Genomic DNA, 26,540 nt, shown 5'->3' with positions numbered 1-26,540 from the left:
TTGTGAATAGCTGGGGTCCTAGCACCAATCCCTGTGGAACCCCACTAGTCACTGCCTGCCATTCAGAAAAAGACTCATTTATCCCTACTCTTTGTTTCCTGTCTGCCAACCAATTTTCTATCCATTGCAATACACTACCCCCAATCCCACGCGCTTTAATTTTACACGCTAATCTCTTATGTGGGACTTTGTCGAAAGTCTTCTGAAAGTCCAAAGAGACCACATCGACTGGCTCCCCCTCATCAACTCTACTAATTACATCCTCCAAGAATTCTAGTAGATTTGTCAAGCATGATTTCTCTTTTGTAAATCCATGCTGACTCTGCCAGATTCTAACACTGTTCTATAGTGCTCTGCTATAAAATCACCCAAAACTGCTTTCTCCCAACTCACTACAACCTCATAGAGAGATACAGCACTGAAACAGGCCCTTCAGCCCACCGAGTCTGTGCTGACCATCAACCACCCATTTATACTAATCCTACATTAATCTCATATTCCCTACCATTCTCCTACCACCTACCTACACTAGGGACAATTTACAATGGCCAATTTACCTATCAACCTGCAAGTCTTTGGCAGTGGGAGGAAACCGGAGCACCCGGCAGAAACCCACACGGTCACAGGGAGAACGTGCAAACTCTGCACAGGCAGTACCCAGAATTGAACCCGGGTTGCTGGAGCTGTGAGGCTGCAGTGCTAACCACTGCGCCACTGTGCCTCCCAACTCACTACCTTCTCCCAACTCGCTAACCTTTCCCAACTCACTAGCCTCTCCCATCTTACTACCTTCTCCCAACTCACTGTGCTCTCCCAACTCACTGTGCTCTCCCAACTCGCTGCCCTCTCCCAACTCGCTGCCCTCTCCCAACTCGCTGCCCTCTCCCAACTCGCTGCCCTCTCCCAACTCGCTGCCCTCTCCCAACTCGCTGCCCTCTCCCAACTCACTGCCCTCTCCCAACTCACTGCTACCTTCGCCCAACTCACTACCTTCGCCCAACTCACTACCTTCGCCCAACTCACTAGCCATCCCCATTAAGTCGTCCTTCCTCTTTTAACAGTTCTCTTTTGACTGATACACTTTATTTTTTGTGGTGTTATTCTGATTCTCCATCTTTTCTTCCATTATCCCTGCTTCAATCTTTCCTTATTTTCTTAGATCCTTATTATACTATAAGGCCCATGACTTTCTTCTTCAAGTTTAGTTTCTTTCTAACAAGTTTAGTTTCTTTCTAACTTCTAGTATTATCCTGAGACAACTACATAGGGGAATCACCAATATATTCACTTCTACTAAAGCATCTTCTCCAACAACCTTCCAAAAGTGCAAACAGCTTTCTGGTTATATGAAGCATTTATCTGTCTAGCACACCTGTAATATTGGGGTTTAAAATTTCATGTTTACAGTGCAGAAGATGTAGAACCTGCCTCACTGATGTGAAATGAAAGATCAGCTAACTCTGTCCCCAAATATCATCACAAAAAGAAAATATAATCTCTGTCTGGTCTGCAGCCAAACTCGAATGTTCTCTTTCATAGAGCCACATAGCTCAAAAAAATAAACCTCACTTCAAGCAGTGATGCCAGGTTTACATTCTGTACAGCCATTCACCAAAGGTCATTGAGACCATTTTGATTCTGTATTAGGTAGGGAATTGAGGGGATGGGGTAGGAATATGGGATTAATGTAGGATTAGTATAAATGGGTGGTTGATGGTCGGCACAGACTCGATGGGCCAAAGGGCCTGTTTCAGTACTGTATCTCTAAATAAATAAAAAAATAGGTCAAAGGGAGTTGAATCTTTCTCTTTGGTCTATGGTTCAAGCTCCAAGTCCACGTGATTCTCCACCTATGTAAGAGGGAGTGGGAATGGGTCCTATCATTTTCTCACTTTTATTAAAAGTTTGTCCAGTTCAGATCTGGAGACATGGTGAGAGATTGTTGAGATTGTTTATACTATTTGTAGAGTCTAGAACAGGATCCTCCATATCTTTCATGATTCTGCGAGAAATTAAATCATTGAGTGTTGTTGAACAATATTCAATGATTGGAACCACAATAATGAACTTCAGAACTGACTTGTGATGGTCACCTTGCATTATTGCTTATGAATCAATTCTATATTTCACATTATACATCTACTCAGCTGATTAACAGGAAAGTTCTTTCCCATCTGTTGTTGAGTTGTTCCTTCAACCAGTAACTTGCTTTCCAGTAGATGAATTGAAGGTGGTGAACAGCATCCTGCTCAGATCAGAACCTGTCACAGGTTACAGGTCACAGGCACCATGCATTCTGGGAACCAGCATTACATTGTGGCTCGGCCCGCATACTCTGAAATCGGCTTTAATGAAGAAAATCAGCAAGTGCAGAGGTATCACAAAACAGCCCGTGACCATCTGAGGATTTACTTCAGGTGAGTGTGTGAATTAATTGTACAGTCCCACAAAGGGGGTCAATCAGGAATAATCCAATCTTCTACAACTTCCATGTCATCCTAATACTTCCACAAGAACATACAAATTGTTTGACGATTAGCAATCATTCTCTATCAGTTAGTCTACAACAGTAACAGACATGAGGTGAGGAGCACACAGATGGCAGATGAAATGAACAGATATTTTACATTGGTCTTCACTATTGAGGATACAAGTAACATCCCACTATTAGTTGTAAGTCAGCAAATGGAAGGGAGGGAGGAACTCAAGAAAATTACAATCACCAGGGAAGTGGTACTGAACAAATAGTTGGTGCTGCGGGCTGACAAGTCCCCGGGTCCTGATGGACTTCATCCTATGTTAAAAGAAGTGGCTAGTGAGAGAGTTGATGCGTTAGTTTTAATTTTCCAAAATTCCCTAGATTCGGAGAAGGTTCATTAGATTGTAAAATAGCAAATGTAACTCCTTTATATAGTAAAAACAAGAAATGCTGGAAATACTCAGCAGGTCTGGCAGCATCTGTGGAGAGAGAGAAGCAGAGTTAACCTTTCAGGTCAGTGACCCTTCATCAGAACTCGTCCTGAAACGTTAACTCTGCTTCTCTCTCCACAGATGCTGCCAGACCTGCTGAGTATTTCCAGCATTTCTTGTTTTTGTTTCAGATTTCCAGCATCTGCAGTACTTTGCTTTTATTATCCCTCCTTCTGTACTCGATAGGTAGGAAAGTAACTTGTGAAGAGGACATAAGGAGGCTACAAAGGGATATAGATAGGTTACGTGAGTGGGCAAAGACCTGGCAAATGGAGTATAATTTGGGAAAGTGTGAAATTGTCCACTTTGGCAGGAAGAATGAAAAAGAAGCATATTATCTAAATGGTGAGAGATTGCAGAACTCTGAGTTGCAGCTCAGGGTGTCCTAATGCATGAATCACAAAAGGTTAGTATGCAGGCGCAGCATGTAATTAGGAAAGATAATCAAATGTTATAATTTATTGCGAGGGGAATTGAATACAAAAGTAGGGAGGTTATGCTTCAGCTATACAGGGCATTGGTGAGATCACATCTGGAGCTCTCTTTGGCCTCCTTGTCTCGAGAGACAATGGGTAAGCGACTGGAGGTGGTCAGTGGTTTGTGGAGCAGTGCCTGGAGTGGCTATAAAGGCCAATTCTAGAGTGACAGACTCTTCCACAGGTACTGCAGATAAAATTGGTTGTCAGGGCTGTTACACCGTTGGCTCTCTCCTTGCGCTTCTGTCTCTTTTCCTGCCAATTGCAAAGTCTCTTCGACTCGCCTGTGTACAGTAATGGTCTCCTTATTTAAGGAAGGATGTAAATGTATTAGAAACAGTTCAGAGAAGGTTAACCAAACAAATACTTGGAATGGTGGGTTGTCTAATGAGGAAAGGTTGGACAGTCTAGGCTTGTATCCGCTAGTAAGAGGCGACTTGATGGAAACATATAAGATCCTGAGGGGTCTTGACAGGGTGGATGTGGAAAGGATGTTTCCCCTTGTGGGAGAATCTAGAACCAGGGGTCACTGTTTAAAAATAAGGGGTTGCCCATTTAAGACAGAGATGAGGAGAAATTTTTTCTCTCAGAGGCTCACGAGTCTTTTGAACTCTCTTCCCCAAAAGGCGGTGGAAGCAGAGTCTTTGAATATTTTTAAGGCAGAAGTAGATAGATTCTTAATAAATAAGGGGTGAAAGGATATTGGGGGTAGGCGGGAATGTGGAATAATCAGATGAACCATGAACGTATAGAATGGCAGAGCAGGCTCGAAGGGCCAAGTGGCCTACTCCTGCTCCTAATTCATATGTTTGTATGTCTGGACTGCACTCTTTCAAGGTGTCATCACTCCCAGCACTCTCCAATGCTGAGTACCTGTTTGAGAGTGGCACACACCCCGAAGACTCCTGCATCTCCTGCCTCTTCCTACTCTTCCAGATGGCCACCCCCATCTACTATCCTGAACTCTGACTGCTGGTGGGGTGACCACCTCCTGGAGTGTACAATCCAGCAAACTCTCCTGCTCCCTGATGCTCTGCAGTGACTGCAGCTGCCCCTCAAGCTCAGAATTCCTGAGCTTGAGCTCAAGCAGCTAACAAAAAAACTCTCATCCCCTCTTTTATAATCTAGTTAGTATCTTTTATAAACAATTAATTTTAATTAAATACTCTTATTAATTCACTTACTATTTACTTACTTGGATTGGAATTCTATTAATTAATCTAAGCTATAAATTTAATACAGTACTTTATACTTTTCTGGTGTTAGTTTAAACCACTGGTCCAGTTTATAGAGAACTAAGAAACATTAAAAACTCACCAACCAATAATTTACTGTTATCCTCTGACATCACACCTTGCTTTTCCTGGAAAATTCTGTACATGGTCCACTCTTTCCCTGCTCTGATTTATCAGCTACTGCTGCTGCCAGATCTCGCTGTCTCCCGCTCCCTCACTCAGACTGCTCCTTGTGTTTTAACAGATCAGAACAGCACCTCTTCTCTTACTGCACCGAATTCCCTCACTCACCAAATTCGCCGGTTTAAGTGCTCTGTTGGAGTTATACCCGGTCGAGCTAGACTTTGTGCTACTTACTGTGGCAAGAAATTACTTTTTGTATATTCATCAACTATCCCCCACTCAGCTTGAAAAGATGGAGCTTGTGTGATATCATTATTAACGGGGAACACTTTGCGACAACAGTTTACAATGTTGTGATACTGAACTTGTTCGTCTGCATCACACTCAGACTAAACATCATATACTTAATGTTCACATAACCACAAACTTACAACAGATAACAGAACTGCTCTTGTTGATAAACGAATGTGACAATTTGCTTCTCATCAATAACAATATGAGATGAGCAATGAGTAACAAGGCTGTACCTGAAGAACAGGAAATCACAACATGCAGTCCAATTTTCTGAGGATTTCATAAAAGCTGTACAGATCACAATGAAAATAAATCCCCATTATTGTCCAGTGAGCTGGCTGCACTGGGACTGCTGCACAAAGTTAAAGCTTCAGCAAACTTTATTAAACATAGGCTGAGATAGAATTGATTTAAGTAATCCATAATATGAAAACATGCACATCAAAACCCCAGAGGTAGTTTCAAGATATTAAACTGGAATTTTAACAGCAAGAATGGGTTAAAACATATTAGAATCTGTTGGAAATACAAATGATTGATAAGACAGATGTGATTGCATAAAATATTTATTTTTTAAAGTGAAATAAAAAGTGTGAAGCATTATTAGAGGAACTTGAATCCAGTGGTGTTTCACGCAATGCAATAAGCAGCTTGCTTGTGCTTTTTCTGCAATTCTTCGCCCTCTCATGACGCTTTCAAATCCTTTTGACAGTACGGTTCCATGGACACTGGCTGCTGAAAGTGTCTATCTTTCACATGGCAAAAGGAGACCGAGTGCTGTCAGACTATTGAACTGTGGGGGCCATCACAGCCACACCCCACCCCATACCTCCAGACACACAGACTGCTAACAGATGTGGGTAGACCTTACAACTGGCCTGAGAGCAGCAATGGTGATTGTAGCCCCTGACTGCTCCTTAGCTGAGCCTGCTACTGAGCACAGAGTGGGAACTGGACGTAAAACCTTCCTGTGTGAATACCTCCCTGGCTTAACTGAAAAGTAGGGGTAAAAATTAATAAGCTGCTCTGTTGGCCACTCAGCTCCTATCTCAAACATGAAGGGGAAAATATCTTGCAGTAAGACAGGTTTATTGAAAAGAAAGCTTGCTCTATGATGAGAATTAACTATTTCAAAATAACTCAGGATGGAGAATCTGAAAGTGAAGATCCATTGAGAGGATTAGAATTGGTATTAAGAATGTTGCTGAGCATACACAGTCATGTGGCACAATTCATTTCTTGTCACCCAAGAGGCTCTCTCTTTTCCAGATGTTCAACGGCAAAGGCAAAGAAGCTCTTTTACACGTTCCTTCCCATCGCATCTTGGCTGCCAGGGTATAATGTGAAAGAATGGCTTCCCGGTGACATTGTGTCTGGTGTCAGTACTGGGCTTGTGAGTGTTCTACAAGGTACTGGTCGGGGCAAATCGGCCCCAAAATTATTACAGAAAATAATACTTTAATGCTTTGTTCTCAAATTCTAAGTCTGCTATTTGCAGCCCATTTAGAAAGGTTAAAGTTCCTGTCAACATTGTGTTAGTTTTAGTTATACCATAAACTGATAGGTAATGGCCTTGGAGGGTCCACAAATTGTTCTGTGCGTTATCTCTTCGAAATCAGAGTTTCAAAGATCATCTTGTCTTCAATAAAAAAACATTAAACAATGGGTATGGAATGACACCAATAAAGTTAAACTGATATGAAATTTCCTAAGCTATATTTAACCGGCCTATAATTAGGTCTGTTCATAAAATCATACAGCTGGATTTTATAATGAAATGGTGGCCCACGCCAGAAAGTCGCTGCACTCTTCTGTGCGGTGGTTCATTTGTATCCCTGACGTGGGCCGGCTCCCCCGATCACGTGGAGGGGGCGTGCTGTCCGTCGCCCGCAATGGCGTCAGCTGCCTGTGCGCAGGAGCGGATGCCATTTTAAAAGGGCTGTCAGCCCTACCAGCTAATTTAAATATTTAAAGAGAAATTGAATTAAAATAAATAAATACACCTCTTTTGCTCCGCTCCCAACCCCCCAATAACATTAAATTAATTATTTGCCCTTTGCCCCCCAAAACACTTCCCTTTACCATCTGACCTTCCCCCGCCAAACTTCACATTCAACTACAACCCTTCCCACCATCCTCTACACCCATGACATTAATTTGACGCCGTTTCCTCTCCTCCCACATTGATAAACTTACCTCCTTCCCCCTCCCCCCTCCCTAGCAGTGTGGTGCCTCGTTTCCCCTGATAGGGATCTGAACGTGTGGGAGTGCAGGCCGCTGGGCCAAAGATGGCACCGGGACATCAGGCGACGTCGTGAGTTTAATTAAATCAATCAATTTAACTTATTTAAATATTCAAATTGGGGTCCTGTTGCCATGTCGCGGGGGTGTCCGCTACAAGGCCTCACTGCCTCCAGTAATATCGGGCCGGGCCCTCCTGGTTCCAGGGTCCCAGCGGCCCTCTCTCGAAGGCATTTTCCGCCCCCCCTCCCCCACCACGAAACATGACGTCAGGGGGTTAGTAAAATCCAGCCCATGGAATCAACACGCAACAGAATGAGGCAGTGAATGGCATTGTGAGGGTGGTGTAAGTGTGATGATGAGCTTGCATCACCCCACCGCTGAATTGTCACCCTGCTTACCCAACATCCAGTATTGGAGGAGACACAATTTCCTCCAATTAAACATTGGGAAGACCAAAGCCATTGTCTTCGGTTCCCACCATAATCTCAGTTCCTGAGGCACCGACTCCATCCCTCCTTGCGGGCCACTGTCTCAGGCTGAACCAGACTGATCACATGCTATTTGACCCTGAGCTGAACTGCTGACCCATAACCTCTCGCCATCATCAAAAATGTTTACTTTCACCTCTAAAATTGCCCACCTCCACCCCTGCCTTAGCTTATCTGCTGCTGAAACCCACACACATGTATTTGTTACCTCTAGACTTGACTATTCCAATGCACACCTGCCTGGTCTCCCACATTCTACTCCCTGTAAACTTGAACTCTGCTGCCCCTGTCCTAACTTGCACCAAGTCCACTTCACCCATTACCCTTGTGCTTGCTGAGCTTCCGGTCCAGAAACGCCTCAATTTTAAATTCTCATTTTTGTTTTTAAATCCTTCCATAGCCTCTCCCCTCCCTATCTCTTTAATCTCCTCCAACCCCACAACCTTCTGTGATATTTGTGTTCTCCAGTTCTGGCCTCTTGTGCATCCTCAATTTTAATTGCTCCACCATTGGTGGCCATACTTTTAGTTGCCGAGGCCCTAAGCTTTGGAATTCCCTCCCTCAATCTCTCCTCCTCTCTACCTCTCTTTCCATTTAAAACCTATATGTTTGACCAAACATTTGGTCACCTGCCCTAAAATCTCCTGATGTGGCTCCATGTCCTGTGCAGCACTGAGAGATATTTTACTGTGATAAAGGCACATCATAAATGCCAATTGCTATTCATATATTGGGCTACAGTATCTTTGTTTACAGTAGTTTAGTCAAGATGCTTATCTTCAATGCAAGGTATTTTATTTATGATGGTTTATAAATCCTTTTCTTAGAACAAGGCAGCATAACCTTAAAATCAGAGTCAGACTGTTAGGGGTGATGTCAGAAAGCACTTCTTCAAAAGAACAAAGAACAGTACAGCACAGGAACAGGCCATTCGGCCCTCTAAGGCTGCGCCGATCTTGATAGTGGAAATCTGGAACTCTGTCATCCAAAAAGCTGTTGAGGCTGGGGGTCAGTTGAAAATCTCAACACTCAGATTGAAAGATTTTTGTTAGACAGGGATATTAAGGGATGTTAAGGATATGGAGACAAGTTGGCTTGGTGCAGTTAAGATGGAGATCTGTCACAATCTAAGTGAATGGTGGGACAGGCTCGAGGGGCTGAATGGCCTCCTCCTGATCCTATACCCTCTGCCTTTTGCTGAATCTTTGTTTTCCATGCAGTTTCTGTTGGTTGTAAAGGGCAATGTGTTAAAACAAATGGAAAGGCTATTGCTCTATTCTGTGAATTTGAGCAGCACAAATGGACAGGCGGGCAATCTGACCCATCAATCCCATTGACCCCAACACAACCCTATCAACCCCAACCCAATACCCATTGACCCTAACTAGTGTCAAGCAACCCTAAAATACGTATATAAGAACATAACAAATGTTTGAAGATATTATATTTAATTCCCTCATCTATATCGTTCATATATATTGTGAATAGCTGGGGTCCTAGCACCGATCCCTGCGGTACCCCACTAGTCACTGCCTGCCATTTGGAAAAAGACCTATTTATCCCTACTCTTTGTTACCTGTCTGCAACCAATTTTCTATCCATCGCAATACACTACCCCCAATCCCATGCGCTTGAATTTTACATGCTAATCTCTTATGTGGGACTTTGTTGAAAGCCTTCTGAAAGTCCAAATAATCCACATCCACTGGCTCCCCCTCATCAACTCTACTAGTTACATCCTCAAAGAATTCAAGTAGATTTGTCAAGCATGATTTCCCTTTCGTAAATCCATGCTGACTCTGCCCGATTCTACTACTGTTCTCTAAGTGCTCTGCTATAAAATCTTTGATAATGGACTCTAGAATTTTCCCCATTACCGACATCAGGCTGACTGGTCTATAATTCCCTGCTTTCTCTCTACCTCCCTTTTTAAATAGTGGGGTTACATTAGCTACCCTCCAATCTGTAGGAACTGTTCCAGAGTCTATAGAATCTTGGAAGATGACCACCAATGCATCCACTATTTCTAGTGCCACCTCCTTAAGTACTCTGGGATGCAGACCATCAGGCCCTGGGGATTTATCGGCCTTCAATTCCATCAATTTCCCCAACACCATTTCTCTACTAATACTGATTTCCTTCAGTTCCTCTCTCTCACTAAACCCTGTGTTCCCCAACATTTCTGGTATGATATTTGGAGCCTCCTTTGTGAAGACAGAACCAAAGTATGCATTTAGTTGGTCAGCCATTTCTTTGTTCCCCATAATACATTCCCCCATTTCTGACTGGAGGGAACTACATTTGTCTTCACCAATCTTTTTCTCTTCACATACCTAGCGAAACGTTTACAGTCAGATTTTATGTTCCCTGCAAGCTTGCTCTCGTACTCTATTTTCCCCTTCTTAATCAATCCCTTGCACCTCCTTTGCTGAATTCTAAACTGCTCCCAATCCTCAGTATATCCTGCCTCTTAGAATAGATTCCAATAATTTGTCCACCACTGAGGTTAGACTGACTGGCCTGTAATTATTTGGTTTATCCCTCGCTCCCTTTTTAAACAGAGGTACAATGTTAGCAGATCTCTGGCACCACGCCTGTATCCAGTCAGGACTGGAAAATGATGGTCAGACCTTCTGCTATTTCCTCTCTTGCTTCTTTGAACAACCTAGAGCACATTTCATCTGGCGTTAGTGATTTATCAACTTCCAAGGATGCTAATCCCATTAATACTTCCTCTCTCCCTATGTTTACCCATCCAATGTTCACATCCCTCTACCTTAAATACAATATCTGCATCGTCCCCCTCTTTTGTGAAGACAGGCGCAAAGTATTCATGAAGAACCATACCAACATCTTCCACCCCTACACATAGGTTACTTTTTTGGTCTTTTATGGGCCCTACTCTCTCCTTTGTTATCCTCTTTCTCTTAATGTATTGATAAAACATCTTTGGGTTCACCTTGATTTTGCTTGCCAATATTCTTTCATGCCCACTCTCTGCTTTCCTAATTTCCTTTTTGATTTCACCCCTCCACTTTCTATACACCTCTCGGCTTTCTGTAGTATTGAGTTTTCGGTGTCAGACATAAGCTTTTCTTTTCTGCCTTATCTTACCCTGTTGGCTCCTTGACATCCATGGGGCTCTAGATTTGGCCGCCTCACCCTTTTTCTTTGTGGGAACATCTTTACTCTGAACCCCTTGAATCTCCCCTTTGCCTCCCACTGTTCTGACACTGATTTACCTTCAAGTAGCTGTTTCCAGTCCACTTTCCTTTCACTGCTCAGTTTAGTAAAATTGGCCTTGCCCCAATTGAGAACTCTAACTCCTGTTCTACCTCTGTCCTTTTCCATAATTATGTTAAAACTGACTGAATTATGATCACTACCACCAAAATGCTCTCCCACTTCCACCTGCCCATCTTCATTTCCTAAAACTAAATCTAAAACTGCACCCTCTCTTGTTTGACTTGCTACATACTGGGCAAAAACGTTCTCCTGAATGCACCTCAAGAATTCTGCTCCCTCAATTCCTTTCACACTAAAACTTTCCCAGTTAATATTGGGATAATTAAAATCCCCAACTATTACTGCCCTAATGTTCTTGCACTTCTCAGAGATTTGCCTTCATATCTGCTCTTCTATCTCCAACTGATTGTTTGGGGGTCTGTAGTACACTCCCAGCAGTGTGATTGCCCTTTTTTTGTTCCTTAGCTCAATCCATATGGCCTCATTTGATGAACCTTCCAACATATCGTCCATTCACACTGCTGTAATAGTTTTATTGACCAAAATTGCCACTCCCCCTCCTTTCTTATCCCCCTCCCTATCACATCTGAAAAATCTGTAACCAGGAACATTGAGCTGCCATTCCTGTCCCTCCTTAAGCCATGTTTCTGTAATAGCTATGATATCATGCTGCCACTGCCCTCAGCCCATCTGCTTTATTTTCTATACTCATTGCATTGAAATAGATACCCTTGAGCACTGCCAAACTCTTTTATTTTCGATCCCCTCATTTCCTCTGTCTTCCAGACTCCTCCATTAAATTTTCGTCTTCCATTTTCACTTCTGATTTTGTCCCAGCTATGTCTACCCTCAGGTCCCCATCCCCCTGGTTAACTAGTTTAAACCCTCCCCAACAACACTAGAAAAACATCCTGCAAGGAACTCAGTCCTGGCTCTGTTCAGGTGCAACCCGTCCGGCCTGTACAGGTCCCATCTCCCCCAGAGCCAGTCCAATGTCCCAGGAATATGAAGCCCTCCCTCCTGCACCATCTTTCCTGTCAGGATCTGTCTTATCCTTCTATTTCTATACTCACTTGCGCGTGGCTCTGGAGTAATCCAGAGATTACTTCATTTGAAGTCCTGCTTGCCAATTTCTTACCTAGCTCCCTAAATTCTGACTGCCGGACCACATCCCTCTTTCTACCTATGTCGTTGGTTCCGATGTGGACCACGACTGCTGGTTGTTCACCCTCGCCCTTCAAGATGCTTCGCAGCCGCTCGGTGACATCCTTGACCCTGGCCCCAAGGAGGCAACACACCATCCTGGATTCATGCCTGTGGCCACAGAATGCCTGTCTGTTCCCCAGAATTGAATCACCTATCACTATAGCTCTTCCAGTCTTCCCTGTACTCCCTTTAGCTCCTTAAGTTTCTCTAATTCTGTTTCTCTGCTGATAATACTTACTTTAGGTTCCTCACTCTTTTTAGCCCCTTGGTTACTCTCTATTTGTGGTATGCTGTGAAGTCAGTCACAAAATATTTGTTCAACTGCTTTGCCATTTCCTCATCCCCATGGTAATTTCTCCTGTCTCTGACTTCAAGGAACCAATGTTTACTTTATTTTAAGTTTAAGATTCTTGTTTGGGACTGGAGTATGTCACTTTCAAACTTAATATGGAATTTAATTGTGCTATGATCACTTTTTCCCCAGAGGGCGGCACAGTGGCGCAGTGGTTAGCACCACAGCCTCACAGCTCCAGCGATCCGGGTTCGATTCCGGGTACTGCCTGTGTGGAGTTTGCAAGTTCTCCCTGTGTCTGCGTGGGTTTTCTCTGGGTGCTCTGGTTTCCTCCCACAAGCCAAAAGACTTGCAGGTTGATAGGTAAATTGGCCATTATAAATTGTCACTAGTATAGGTAGGTGGTAGGGAAATATAGGTTCAGGTGGGGATGTTTGGTAGGAATATGGGATTAGTGTAGGATTAGTATAAATGGGTGGTGGTTGATCGGCACAGACTCGGTGGGCCGAAGGGCCTGTTTCAGTGCTGTATCTCTAATCTAATCTAATCTAATGAGATTACTAATTAACCCTGCCTCATTGCACAATACTAGATCTAAAACAGCTTTATCCCTAGTTGATTCCACAACATATTGTCCCAAGAAACTGTCGTGAAAGCATTCTAAAAACACAGCTTCCAATTTGATTTGTCCAGTCTATATGAAGTTTAAAGTCCCCCATTATTATTACATTGCCTCTGTTATGGCTACAATTATTGCTTGCCTCATGCTCTGTCCAACAGTATAACTACTGTTAGAGGTCCTATAAACTACTCCCACCAGCGTTTTCCAAGCCTCGTTATTCCTAATCTCCACCCATACTGATTCTACTTCCTGATTTTCTGAGCCAAGATCCTTTTTCACTACTGTCCCTGGGTCCTGATGGACTTCATCCTATTCAAAAAGGGAGGGAGACAGAAAGCAGGAAACTACAGGCCAGTTAGCTTAACATCTGTCATAGGGAAAATGTTAGAAGCTATTATTAAAGACGTTATAACAGGGCACTTAGAAAAATTCAAGGCAATCAGACAGAGTCAACATAGTTTTGTGAAAGGGAAATCATGTTTAACCAATTTATTGGAGTTCTTTGAAGAAGTAACATGTGCTGTGAATAAAGGGGAACCAGTAGATGTACTGTACTTAGATTTTCAGAAGGCATTTGATAAAGTGTCACATCAAAGGTTATTGCGGAAAAAAAACTCATGATGTAGGTGGTAACATTTTGGCATGGATAGAAGATTGGCTAGCTAACAGGAAACAGAGAGTAGGCATAAATGTGTCTTTTTCTGGTTGGCAAGATGTAACGAGTCGTGTGCCACAGGGATCAGTGCTGGGGCCTCAACTATTTACAATTTATATAAATGACTTGGTGAAGGGATGGAAGGTATGGCTGCGAAATTTGCTGATGACACAAAGATAGGTAGGAAAGTAAGTTGTGAAGAGGACATAAGGAGGCTACAAAGCGATATTGATAGGTTAAGTGAGTGGGCAAAGATCTAGAAAATGGCGTATAATGTGGGAAAATGTGAAATTGGCCATTTTGGCAGGAAGAAATAAAAAGAAGCATATTATCTAAATGGTGAGAGATTGCAGAGCTCTGAGTTGCAGCTCAGGGTGTCCTAGTGCATGAATCACAAAAGGTTAGTATGCAGGTCCAGCATGTAATTAGGAAAGCTAATCAAATGTTATCATTGATTGCGAGGGGAATTGAATACAAAAGTAGGGAGGTTATGCTTCAGCTATACAGGGCATTGGTGAGACCACATCTGGAGTACTGTGTACAATACTGGCCTCCTTATTTAAGGAAGGGTGTAAATGTGTTGGAAACAGTTCAGAGAAGGTTTACCAAACAAATACCTGGAATGGCAGGTTGTTTTATGAGGAAAGGTTGGACAGGCTGGGCTGGTATCCGCTGGTAGGAGGTGACTTAATTGAAACATATAAGATCCTGAGGGGTCTTGACAGGGTGGATGTGGAAAGGATGTTTTCTCTTGTGGGAGAATCTAGAACAAAGTGTCACTGTTTAAAAAATAAGGGATCGCCCATTTAAGACAGAGATGAGAATTTCTTTCTCTCAGAGGGTCATGAGTCTTTGGAACTCTTTCTCAACAGGCAGTGGAAGCAGAGTCTTTGAATATTATTAAGGCAGAGGTAAATAGATTCTTAATAAACAAGGGGGTGAAAGGTTATTGGGAGTAGGCAGGAATGTGGAGTTGAGGTTACAATCAGATCAGCAATGATCTTATTGAATGGCGGAGCAGGCCTGAGGGAGCGAGTGGCCTACTCCTGCTCCATGTTCATATGTTCATATGTTCGTATGTCCTTATGTCATCCTTTACTATTCGGATTACTCCTCCTTTTTCATTCTGTCTGTCTTTTTGATATGTTATGTCCCCTGGAATATTTATTCCCGAACCTTGGTCACCTTGTAACCATGTCTCTGCAATGGCGATTAGATCAAAATCATTTTCTCTAGTTTTTCCACTAGTTCATCCATCTTATTAAAAATGATTCGCGCATTTAGATCAAGAGCCTTTAATTTTATCATTTTACTACTACTGTCGCTCACCGAAGTCAATTTGTCCTAACTGACCCTAAAAATGTCAGTCACCCCACACTGAGACCAAGCGACCAAAATTTACAAACAAAGAAACAAACAAACAAAGAACAGTACAGCACAGGAACAGGCCATTCGGCCCTCCAGGCTTCGCCGATCTTGATGCCTGTCTAAACTAAAACCTTCTGTACTTCTGGGGACCGTATCCCTCTATTCCCTCTATTAGTACAAACTAACCTCAAATGACCCCAACGTGACTCCATGAATCTAAGCCAATGTTAACTGAACGAAATTGACCCCAACTAACACTAACCACGTCACCTGAGCCCTCACACTGCTCTGCAAACACCCGCGCACAATCTACACACACTTCCCCCTCACGACCTTTTATATTGCAGGAAATACAGATTTAGTTTATGTAATCTGTCCTCCTATTTTAGCCTGTTGAGGCCTGCAGACATTCTGGTGAGTCTTTGTTGTCTCCTTCTGAGGCCAGTATATCCTTTTTAGGTTGTGGTGCCCAGAATTGTGCACAATACTCCACATGGTGTCTAATCAGGGCTTGGTATAGCTGTAACAAAACGTCCTCCCCTTTATGTTTCAGGCCTCTGGTTATGTTTAGTTTAGTGATACAGCACTGAAACAGGCCCTTCGGCCCACCGAGTCTGTGCCGACCATCAACCACCCATTTATACTAATTCTACACTAATCCCATATTCCTACCACATCCCCAACTGTCCCTATGTTTCCCTACCACCTACCTATACTAGGGGCAATTTATAATGGCCAATTTACCTACCAACCTGCAAGTCTTTTGGCTTGTGGGAGGAAACCGGAGCACCCGGAGAAAACCCGCGCAGACACAGGGAGAACTTGCGAACTCCACACAGGCAGTACCCAGAATTGAACCCGGGTCGCTGGAGCTGTGAGGCTGCGGTGCTAACCACTGTGCCACCCATATAAAGACTAACTTTCCATGATCTTATTTTAAATTACTTTTTGTACCTGGACGACTATGTTTTGGTGATATGAGGTCATGTACTCTTTAATCCCTTTGGGCCTCCACTCTTCCTGGTTTTTCACCATTTAAATAACACTTGGATCAAAGTAGATGACCTCACATTTACTGAAATTGAAATCCAGCTGCTACATTTGTGTCCACTCATTCAATCTATGAATGTCTCATTGCAACTTTAAATCAAATTTGCCTATGTTTAAGAAGTGGCCATTGTGATTACCAATAAAAATCAAAATTAGTAACTATAACCATGATAAACATTATAATCAATTTAAAAACCTATTTAACCAACAATGATGAACAGTTCCTGCAGTGAAGATGATATTTGCAATCATTCAGATGGAATATCCAGTCTGATGCACTGACCTTTTTGTGTGTGTTTTGCAGGGTTGGCCTTTGCTTTGTTGGTCTCAGTCCCTGCTGGTTATGGACTATATGCGGCCTTCTTCCCCGTCTTGACATACTTTTTGTTAGGAACATCAAAACATTTATCAGTTGGTGAGAATGCCAAATCTCAAGACTTTTTCTGCATTATTGAAACTCTACATTTATTAAACACCCTCCCACCCTGAATATTTCTTCTTGTCACCAGGACCCTTTCCAGTGGTGAGTTTGATGGTGGGCTCGGTAGTGGACAGGATGGTCACTGATGGTGATACAGCTGTGAATAATACTATTTTCCCTGCTGAAATGAGTAAAGAGGACAGACAGGTCTGGGTTGCTGCGACTGTTACTATCCTCACTGGGATCTTTCAGGTTTGTGCCTTTCTAGGTATGAAAAATTCTCTCATTTCAAAAATAAATACTCTTAAAAGTCACCAAGAATTTTTCCCATTTCCAGCTGGCTCTTGGATTACTTCAGGTGGGTTTTATTGTCATCTACCTGTCGGACCCAATGATCTCGGGCTTCACCACAGCTGCTGCGATTCATGTCCTGGTGTCTCAGCTCAAGTTTGTCCTGCAGTTGGCAGTCCCAGGGTTCAGTGGGCCACTATCTGTAATTTATGTAAGTCCAAGCAAAAGGCTACTTTCAGCAACTTGCACATCTAATCTTTATAATCTAAGCTTTTTTTTTGTACTTTTAATGTGAGCTTGATGCTTGGTATTTATTTAAACAAGTAGGAAGAGATGACTCACTAAACACAATTATATTTGTAACTTAATAAAATGCTTTCATGAATCAGTTATTAATGTATATGTTGTGTGCTATTTTAGACACTGAAGTACATTATCAATCATATCACGGAAACAAACATCGCTGATCTCGTCATTTCACTCATCATCATGGTCGTTGTATTTATTGTGAAAGAAATAAATGATCGATTCAAGTCCAAGCTCCCTGTACCAATCCCCATTGAGGTTATAATGGTGAGTAGGAGCCATTTAATCCCCATACAGGTTATAATGGTGAGTAGGAGCCATTTAATCCCCATCAGGTTATAATGGTGAGTAGGAGCCATTTAATCCCCATACAGGTTATAATGGTGAGTAGGAGCCATTTAATCCCCATTGAGGTTATAATGGTGAGTAGGAGCCATTTAATCCCCATACAGGTTATAATGGTGAGTAGGAGCCATTTAATCCCCATCAGGTTATAATGGTGAGTAGGAGCCATTTAATCCCCATACAGGTTATAATGGTGAGTAGGAGCCATTTAATCCCCATTGAGGTTATAATGGTGAGTAGGAGCCATTTAATCCCCATACAGGTTATAATGGTGAGTAGGAGCCATTTAATCCCCATCAGGTTATAATGGTGAGTAGGAGCCATTTAATCCCCATACAGGTTATAATGGTGAGTAGGAGCCATTTAATCCCCATTGAGGTTATAATGGTGAGTAGGAGCCATTTAATCCCCATACAGGTTATAATGGTGAGTAGGAGCCATTTAATCCCCATCAGGTTATAATGGTGAGTAGGAGCCATTTAATCCCCATTGAGGATATAATGGTGAGAAGGGGCCATTTAATCCCCATACAGGTTATAATGGTGAGTAGGAGCCATTTAATCCCCATCAGGTTATAATGGTGAGTAGGAGCCATTTAATCCCCAATGAGGTTATAATGGTGAGTAGGAGCCATTTAATCCCCATACAGGTTATAATGGTGAGTAGGAGCCATTTAATCCCCATTGAGGTTATAATGGTGAGAAGGGGCCATTTAATCCCCATACAGGTTATAATGGTGAGTAGGAGCCATTTAATCCCCATCAGGTTATAATGGTGAGTAGGAGCCATTTAATCCCCGTTGAGGTTATAATGGTGAGTAGGAGCCATTTAATCCCCATACAGGTTATAATGGTGAGTAGGAGCCATTTAATCCCCATTGAGGTTATAATGGTGAGAAGGAGCCATTTAATCCCCATACAGGTTATAATGGTGAGTAGGAGCCATTTAATCCCCATTGAGGTTATAATGGTGAGTAGGAGCCATTTAATCCCCATACAGGTTATAATGGTGAGTAGGAGCCATTTAATCCCCATACAGGTTATAATGGTGAGAAGGGGCCATTTAATCCCCATACAGGTTATAATGGTGAGTAGGAGCCATTTAATCCCCATACAGGTTATAATGGTGAGTAGGAGCCATTTAATCCCCATACAGGTTATAATGGTGAGTAGGAGCCACTTAATCCCCGTTGAGGTTATAATGGTGAGTAGGAGCCATTTAATCCCCATACAGGTTATAATGGTGAGTAGGAGCCATTTAATCCCCATACAGGTTATAATGGTGAGTAGGAGCCACTTAATCCCCGTTGAGGTTATAATGGTGAGTAGGAGCCACTTAATCCCCATACAGGATATAATGGTGAGTAGGAGCCATTTAATCCCCATACAGGATATAATGGTGAGTAGGAGCCATTTAATCCCCATTGAGGTTATAATAGTGAGAAGGGGCCATTTAATCCCCATACAGGTTATAATGGTGAGTAGGAGTCATTTAATCCCCATACAGGTTATAATGGTGAGAAGGGGCCATTTAATCCCCATACAGGTTATAATGGTGAGTAGGAGTCATTTAATCCCCATACAGGTTATAATGGTGAGAAGGGGCCATTTAATCCCCATACAGGTTATAATGGTGAGTAGGAGTCATTTAATCCCCATACAGGTTATAATGGTGAGTAGGAGTCATTTAATCCCCATACAGGTTATAATGGTGAGTAGGAGTCATTTAATCCCCATACAGGTTATAATGGTGAGAAGGGGCCATTTAATCCCCATACAGGTTATAATGGTGAGTAGGAGTCATTTAATCCCCATACAGGTTATAATGGTGAGAAGGGGCCATTTAATCCCCATACAGGTTATAATGGTGAGTAGGAGTCATTTAATCCCCATACAGGTTATAATGGTGAGTAGGAGTCATTTAATCCCCATACAGGTTATAATGGTGAGAAGGGGCCATTTAATCCCCATACAGGTTATAATGGTGAGTAGGAGCCATTTAATCCCCGTTGAGGTTATAATGGTGAGCAGGGGCCATTTAATCCCCATCAGGTTATAATGGTGAGTAGGAGCCATTTAATCCCCATCAGGTTATAATGGTGAGTAGGAGCCATTTAATCCCCGTTGAGGTTATAATGGTGAGAAGGGGCCATTTAATCCCCATCAGGTTATAATGGTGAGTAGGAGCCATTTAATCCCCATCAGGTTATAATGGTGAGTAGGAGCCATTTAATCCCCGTTGAGGTTATAATGGTGAGCAGGGGCCATTTAATCCCCATCAGGTTATCATGGTGAGCAGGAGCCATTTAATCCCCATCAGGTTATAATGGTGAGTAGGAGCCATTTAATCCCCGTTGAGGTTATAATAGTGAGAAGGGGCCATTTAATCCCCATACAGGTTATAATGGTGAGTAGGAGCCATTTAATCCCCATACAGGTTATAATGGTGAGAAGGGGCCATTTAATCCCCATACAGGTTATGATGGTGAGTAGGAGCCATTTAATCCCCGTTGAGGTTATAATGGTGAGCAGGGGCCATTTAATCCCCATCAGGTTATAATGGTGAGCAGGAGCCATTTAATCCCCATCAGGTTCTAATGGTGAGTAGGAGCCATTTAATCCCCATCAGGATATAATGGTGAGTAGGAGCCATTTAATCCCCATACAGGTTATAATGGTGAGTAGGAGCCATTTAATCCCCGTTGAGGTTATAATGGTGAGCAGGGGCCATTTAATCCCCATACAGGTTATAATGGTGAGTAGGAGCCATTTAATCCCCATACAGGTTATAATGGTGAGCAGGGGCCATTTAACCCCCATACAGGTTATAATGGTGAGTAGGAGCCATTTAATCCGCATACAGGTTATAATGGTGAGAAGGAGCCATTTAATCCCCATACAGGTTATAATGGTGAGTAGGAGCCATTTAATCCCCATCAGGTTATAATGGTGAGTAGGAGCCATTTAATCCCCATCAGGTTATAATGGTGAGTAGGAGCCATTTAATCCCCATACAGGTTATAATGGTGAGTAGGAACCATTTAATCCCCATACAGGTTATAATGGTGAGAAGGGGCCATTTAATCCCCATACAGGATATAATGGTGAGTAGGAGCCATTTAATCCCCATTGAGGTTATAATGGTGAGAAGGGGGTATTTAATCCCATTAATTTTAAATAGCTTGGTGCTTCTGTTAAAAGTGAGCAGAGAGGGACTCACTATGGTCAGTGAAGTAAAATATTCTCCATCCCAATATAACACACCCAAAGTTCATTTCACCAAAATCTCACTCCAGTCAGGTGGTGTGCAGCTCCTGTGAAATCTCCAGTGGAAGTGTCTTATTCTCTTCAAATAGTTGCTGAACCTGGCAGTATTAACCAGATGAAACACTTTTGGTCTCCACTGTTTGCTGCTCTTTGACCTCTCGCTATGGCTTGATATCTCTTCTGTGCCTTGGTGATCAGAAGCAGACATCATACTCCAGACATAAGCTGACCAAGTGGTGTACATTTTGACCACAACCTCCTCTGTCTTACTCTCTACTCTTTGGCTCTACATAGTTCAGCATTCTCTTTCCTGGTCGTGCTTGGCAGCGGTTGGGCATGTTGAAGGTTGAGTCTTCCAATCTCATGTTCTCTGTTTCTCTCGAATACTTGAGTCATCCATTTGCTCCTCATATCTGCAGCACATTGTACTTGCCTATATTAAATTTCATTTGCTGTTGGTCCATCCAATTGTAAATTTAGTCTAAATCCTGTGGTATTCCCTATCGGCTCCTCAGATTTCACTGCCCCATCTAGTTTGCAGTCTGAAGTTCGCCCAGTTTGGTTTGAGTTCCTGAATCCAGGTCACAGATATAAAGTCGAAGTAGTCGGTATCCTAATACTTTGCACCTGATTCTAGAAAGTTCAGAAATGACCTTGATCTAGCCTTGTAGCTCATACATTTTTTAATGCTTCTTCTAGTTTAATTACAGTTTCTTACCAAAATTCAGTGTTCTCTTTAATTTCACCAGTAGCTTTTTGTATTGCTTGTCATACAGTTATCAAAGCGACAATGACAATTGTGCATGAATTTCAACACTAATTGTGCCTGCATATCTAGTACATGAATTTTCAATACAGTTACATCAGGAACTTCTATAGACAACAAAGTTCACTCACAACTTCTGAAGAGTAAATTACATATTTAATGTATGAAACTAGAAGATTAAAGCAGAACTGTTTACTTTTCCTCATTACATTGCAGACAATAATCGCAACAGGTGTCTCATACGCATTCAACTTCAAGGAAAAATTTCAGGTGGACATTATTGGAAACTTAACGAGAGGGTCAGTGCTTCATTCATAGCTCTCTCTACCTCATACTTGCCAAGTGTTCAGATGGAATTCAGATGATCCAGATTCTCACTCAGACTCATGCCTTTGGTGGTTTTCTCTAGATTTTCACCTCAAATATTACACAGAGTTAATAGCACAAACCAGGCCATTCGGCCCAACTGGTACTATGCTGGTACTTTTGCTCCACGCAGGCCTCCTTCCACCTTAATTCATCTCACCACTCCTAACCCAGGAATCACTGGACAGTGATCAGGACCAGGAACCCTGGCTGATTTCCCCTCTCTTTCTTACCCATGGGTGACTGGACAGTGATCAGGAGCAGGAACCCTGGCTGATTTCCCCTCTCTCTCTAACCCAGGGGTGACTAGACAGTGATCAGGAGCAGGAACTGTGGCTGATTTCCCCCTCTCTCTCTAACAGAAGAGTCACTGGACAGTGACCAGGAGCAGGAACACTGGCTGATTTACCCTCTCTCTAACCCAGGGGTGAATGGACAGTGATCAGGACCAGGAACCCTGGCTGATTTCCCCTCTCTCTCTAACCCAGTGGTCACTGGACAGTGACCAGGAGCAGGAACCCTCGCTGATTTACCCTCTCTCTAACCCAGGGGTGACTGGACAGTGACCAGGACCAGGAACCCTGGCTGATTTCCCCTCTCTCTCTAACCCAGGGGTGACTGGACAGTGACCAGGAGCAGGAACCCTGGCTGATTTACCCTCTCTCTAACCCAGGGGTGACTGGACAGTGATCAGGACCAGGAACCCTGGCTGATTTCCCCTCTCTCTCACCCCAGGGGTGACTGGACAGTGACCAGGAGCAGGAACCCTGGCTGATTTCCCCTCTCTCTCTAACCCAGGGGTCACTGGACAGTGACCAGGAGCAGGAACCCTCGCTGATTTACCCTCTCTCTAACCCAGGGGTGACTGGACAGTGACCAGGAACAGGAACCCTGGCTGATTTCCCTCTCTCTAACCCGGGGGTGACTGGACAGTGATCAGGACCAGGAACCCTGGCTGATTTACCCTCTCTCTCTAACCCAGGGGTGACTGGACAGTGATCAGGACCAGGAACCCTGGCTGATTTCCCCTCTCTCTAACCCAGGGGTGACTGGACAGTGATCAGGACCAGGAACCCTGGCTGATTTCCCCTCTCTCTAACCCAGGGGTGAATGGACAGTGACCAGGAGCAGGAACCCTGGCTGATTTCCCCTCTCTATCTCGTGAGGTCAATTATTGATCTTGTCTTCCTGGCCAAGCTGGAGTCAGCTAATTGAGTACAGATTAAGTTGAAATAGATTCTTGTGGGTGGACACCTCTGCAGATCTCTTTTTAGTAAATAGTAGAACGATGGGATGTCACAGATGTATGTGACCTTCACTGTGTCATTAAGGGACTTTGCAGATAGAATAACGATGAGGATGAATGGTGAATTGCTTTCTGTGTCCGTTTCAGCTATCAGTCGCCTCTCACTCCCAATACCGCTGTCTTACAACAGAGCGTTGGTGATGCCTTCTCAATTGCTATTGTTGGTTTTGCCGTTGCATTCTCTGTCGCCAAAGTCTATGCCGTCAAACATGATTATGTTCTAGATGGGAACCAGGTAAGTAATGAGAACTAATGTGTAAGACTTATAAAAACAATCAAGAAAAAGGTATAGTGTTGGGGGGGGTGGGGGGGTGGGGGGTGGTTTGGAGGAGGGGCATGTGGGTGAGGAGAGTGGGGGAGGGGAGTATGGGGGAGGGGTGTGTGAGGAGAAGAATGGTGGAGGGGAATGTGGATGAGGCGAGCGGGAGGTAATGTGAGTGTGGGGGAGGGGATTGGGGTAGGTCATTTTTGGGGATAATGAGTGTCGGGAGCGGAGTATGTGGGGTCAGGAGTGTGGATGAGAGGTGTGTAGGGGAGGGACATGTTGGGAGGTGCCTGTGAGGGAGAGGAGTGTGGAGGAGGGGAAGGGGTAAATACAGCAGCTGCTGATTGGGTAATTGGGTGAATTGGATAGGGAAATAGGGAGTACTCAAGGTATGGAGGGTTGAAGCCACAGAGGAATTTCCAAATAAGAACAAGGATTTTGAATTTTATGGCCCCTATTACTGTTGTAATAATGGTGAAATTGTCAGCATTCACCATCGCTGCTCCACAGAAACTGACAGCAACTTTTGGTGTCTGCACATGTGCAGAATAATGTGGAAATCCAGAAGGTTTTTCTCATTCACTCATGGGAGGTGAGCATCGCTGGCAATGCCAGCATTTATTGTCCATCCCTAATTTCCTTTGAAAAGGTGGTGGTGAGCTACCTTCTTGAACCGCTACAGTCCATGTGGTGTAGGTGCATACTCAGTGCTGTTAGGGAGTGAGTTGCAGGATTTTGACCCAGCAATAGTGATGGAACAGTGATATTGTTGCAAGTCAGGATGGTGTGTAGCTTGGAGGGGAACTTACAGGTGGTGGTGTTCCCACTCAACTCAACCTTTAAACCCTAACTCACCACTTACCTCGTACAAATCTGCCCACAAAGATCTCTGGCGTGGATTTCCCCTTTCCTGACATTTGTTTGAATCTGGCACCAAGTCAAGGGGACCTCCAGGCATCTAACAACAGTGATGTCATCAAGCAAGGTAAGCAGCCAATCACATTGAAGTATTCCCACTGGCAGCTAAATAGGCAGTAATATGCACTGATTATCCTTCACTTTGAATGTAATTTTACAGAGAGTGAAATAAATGATTGGGACATACACATGGGGTTAAGGCAGAAGTTGAAATACAATATTTTTAAAAAATGTGTATTTTTTTGATCATTATGGAAAAAATTGACATTCCACAAATATAAAATTAGTTTTTCAGGGCTAATTATGAAGTTAGAACTCTGTTAAAAATCAACTTACATCTCATTCAACAAGGTGTAAGTTTTTCAAGGTTTTATTCAGCAATAGCATAAAAGGGCTAGTTATTGTCAAGTCAGTAGTTTCTAATTGATTGCAGATTTGGGGACTTCAACAGTGCACCATTCGGGGAAGCATAGCATTACTGAAAACAATGGCTATCGACTCTGACAACATCCCAGCTGTAGTACTGAAGACTTGTGCTCCAGAACCAGCTGTGTCCCCAGCCAAGCTGTTTCAGTACAGCAACAACACTGGCATCTGCCCGACAATGCAGAAAATTTGCCCAGGTATGTCCTGTACACAAAAAGCAGGACAAATCCAACCCAGCCTATTACCACCCCATCAGTCCACTCTCGATCATAGCAAAGTCTTGGAAGGTGTCATTGACAGTGTCTTCAAGTGACACTTACTCAGCAATAACCTGCTGACTGATGCTCAGTTTGGGTTCTGCCGGGACCTCTTGGCTCCAGACCTCATTATAGCCTTGGTCCAAACATGGACCAAGAGTTGAATTTGAGGTGAGGTGAGAGTGACTGCACTTAACATCAAGGTAGCATATGACAGTGTGTGGCATCAAGGAGCCCTTGCAAAATTGAAGTCAATCAAGGGGAAAACTCTCCACTGGTTGGAGTCAGACCGAGCACAAAGGAAGATGGTTGTGGTTGTTGGAGGTCAATCATCTCAGCCCCAGGACATCACTGCAGGTGTTCCTCAGGGTAATGTCCAAGGCCCAACCATCTTCAGCTGCTTCATCAATGATCTTCCTTTCATCAGAAGTGGGATGTTCACTAATGATTGGAAAAAGGAAGCATACATAAGGTCTAGGAGGCTGAAGAAAGATGAAGCTTTGAAGGAATGTAGGACCAATCTGAAACGAGGAATTAAGAGGGCTAAAAGGGGTCATGAAATATCTTTAGCAAACAGGGTTAAGGAAAATCCCAAAGCCTTTTATTCATATATAAGGAGCAAGAGGGTAACTAGAGAAAGGATTGGCCCACTCAAGGACAAAGGAGGAAAGTTATGCGTGGAGTCAGAGAAAATGGGTGAGATTCTAAACGAGTACTTTGCATCGGTATTCACCGAGGAGAGGGACATGACGGATGTTGAGGTTAGGGACAGATGTTTGATTACTCTAGGTCAAGTCGGCATAAGGATGGAGGAAGTGTTGGGTATTCTAAAAGGCATTAAGGTGGACAAGTCCCCAGGTCCGGATGGGATCTATCCCAGGTTACTGAGGGAAGCGAGAAAGGAAATAGTTGGGGCCTTAACAGATATCTTTGCAGCATCCTTAAATACGGGTGAGGTCCCGGAGGACTGGAGAATTGCTAATGTTGTCCCCTTGTTTAAGAAGGGTAGCAGGGATAATCCAGGTAATTATAGACCGGTGAGCCTGACGTCAGTGGTACGGAAGCTGCTGGAGAAGTTACTGAGGGATAGGATCTATTCCCATTTGGAAGAAAATGGGCTTATCAGTGATAGGCAACATGGTTTTGTGCAGGGAAGGTCATGTCTTACCAACTTAATAGAATTCTTTGAGGAAGTGACAAAGTTGATTGATGAGGGAACGGCTGTAGATGTCATATACATGGACTTCAGTAAGGCATTTGATAAGGTTCCCCATAGTAGGCTGATGGAGAAAGTGAAGTCGCATGGGGTCCAGGGTGTACTAGCTAGATGGATAAAGA

The 26,540-nt window shown here is 43.3% G+C and overlaps 1 protein-coding gene across 1 annotated transcript in view; it reads left to right on the top strand.

The window, feature by feature from the left end:
- Nucleotides 1-2,273: 2,273 nt before the first annotated feature.
- The window catches only part of LOC137384961 (chloride anion exchanger-like), a 58,319-nt gene continuing 34,052 nt past the window's right edge, over nucleotides 2,274-26,540 (top strand). Inside the window, exons 1-8 of the mRNA XM_068059673.1 lie at nucleotides 2,274-2,417; nucleotides 6,368-6,507; nucleotides 16,574-16,684; nucleotides 16,779-16,942; nucleotides 17,028-17,192; nucleotides 17,402-17,554; nucleotides 21,881-21,963; nucleotides 23,424-23,571. Coding sequence (XP_067915774.1) covers nucleotides 2,290-2,417; nucleotides 6,368-6,507; nucleotides 16,574-16,684; nucleotides 16,779-16,942; nucleotides 17,028-17,192; nucleotides 17,402-17,554; nucleotides 21,881-21,963; nucleotides 23,424-23,571 — 1,092 coding nt within the window. The 5' untranslated portion in view covers nucleotides 2,274-2,289. The remainder of the gene's footprint in view (nucleotides 2,418-6,367; nucleotides 6,508-16,573; nucleotides 16,685-16,778; nucleotides 16,943-17,027; nucleotides 17,193-17,401; nucleotides 17,555-21,880; nucleotides 21,964-23,423; nucleotides 23,572-26,540) is intronic.

Source organism: Heterodontus francisci, chromosome 27, assembly GCF_036365525.1.
Source record: "Heterodontus francisci isolate sHetFra1 chromosome 27, sHetFra1.hap1, whole genome shotgun sequence".
Classification (NCBI taxonomy): Eukaryota; Metazoa; Chordata; class Chondrichthyes; order Heterodontiformes; family Heterodontidae; genus Heterodontus; species Heterodontus francisci.
The sequence above is the reverse complement of the archived record's forward strand: the minus strand, read 5'-3'. Positions and strand labels throughout refer to the sequence as shown.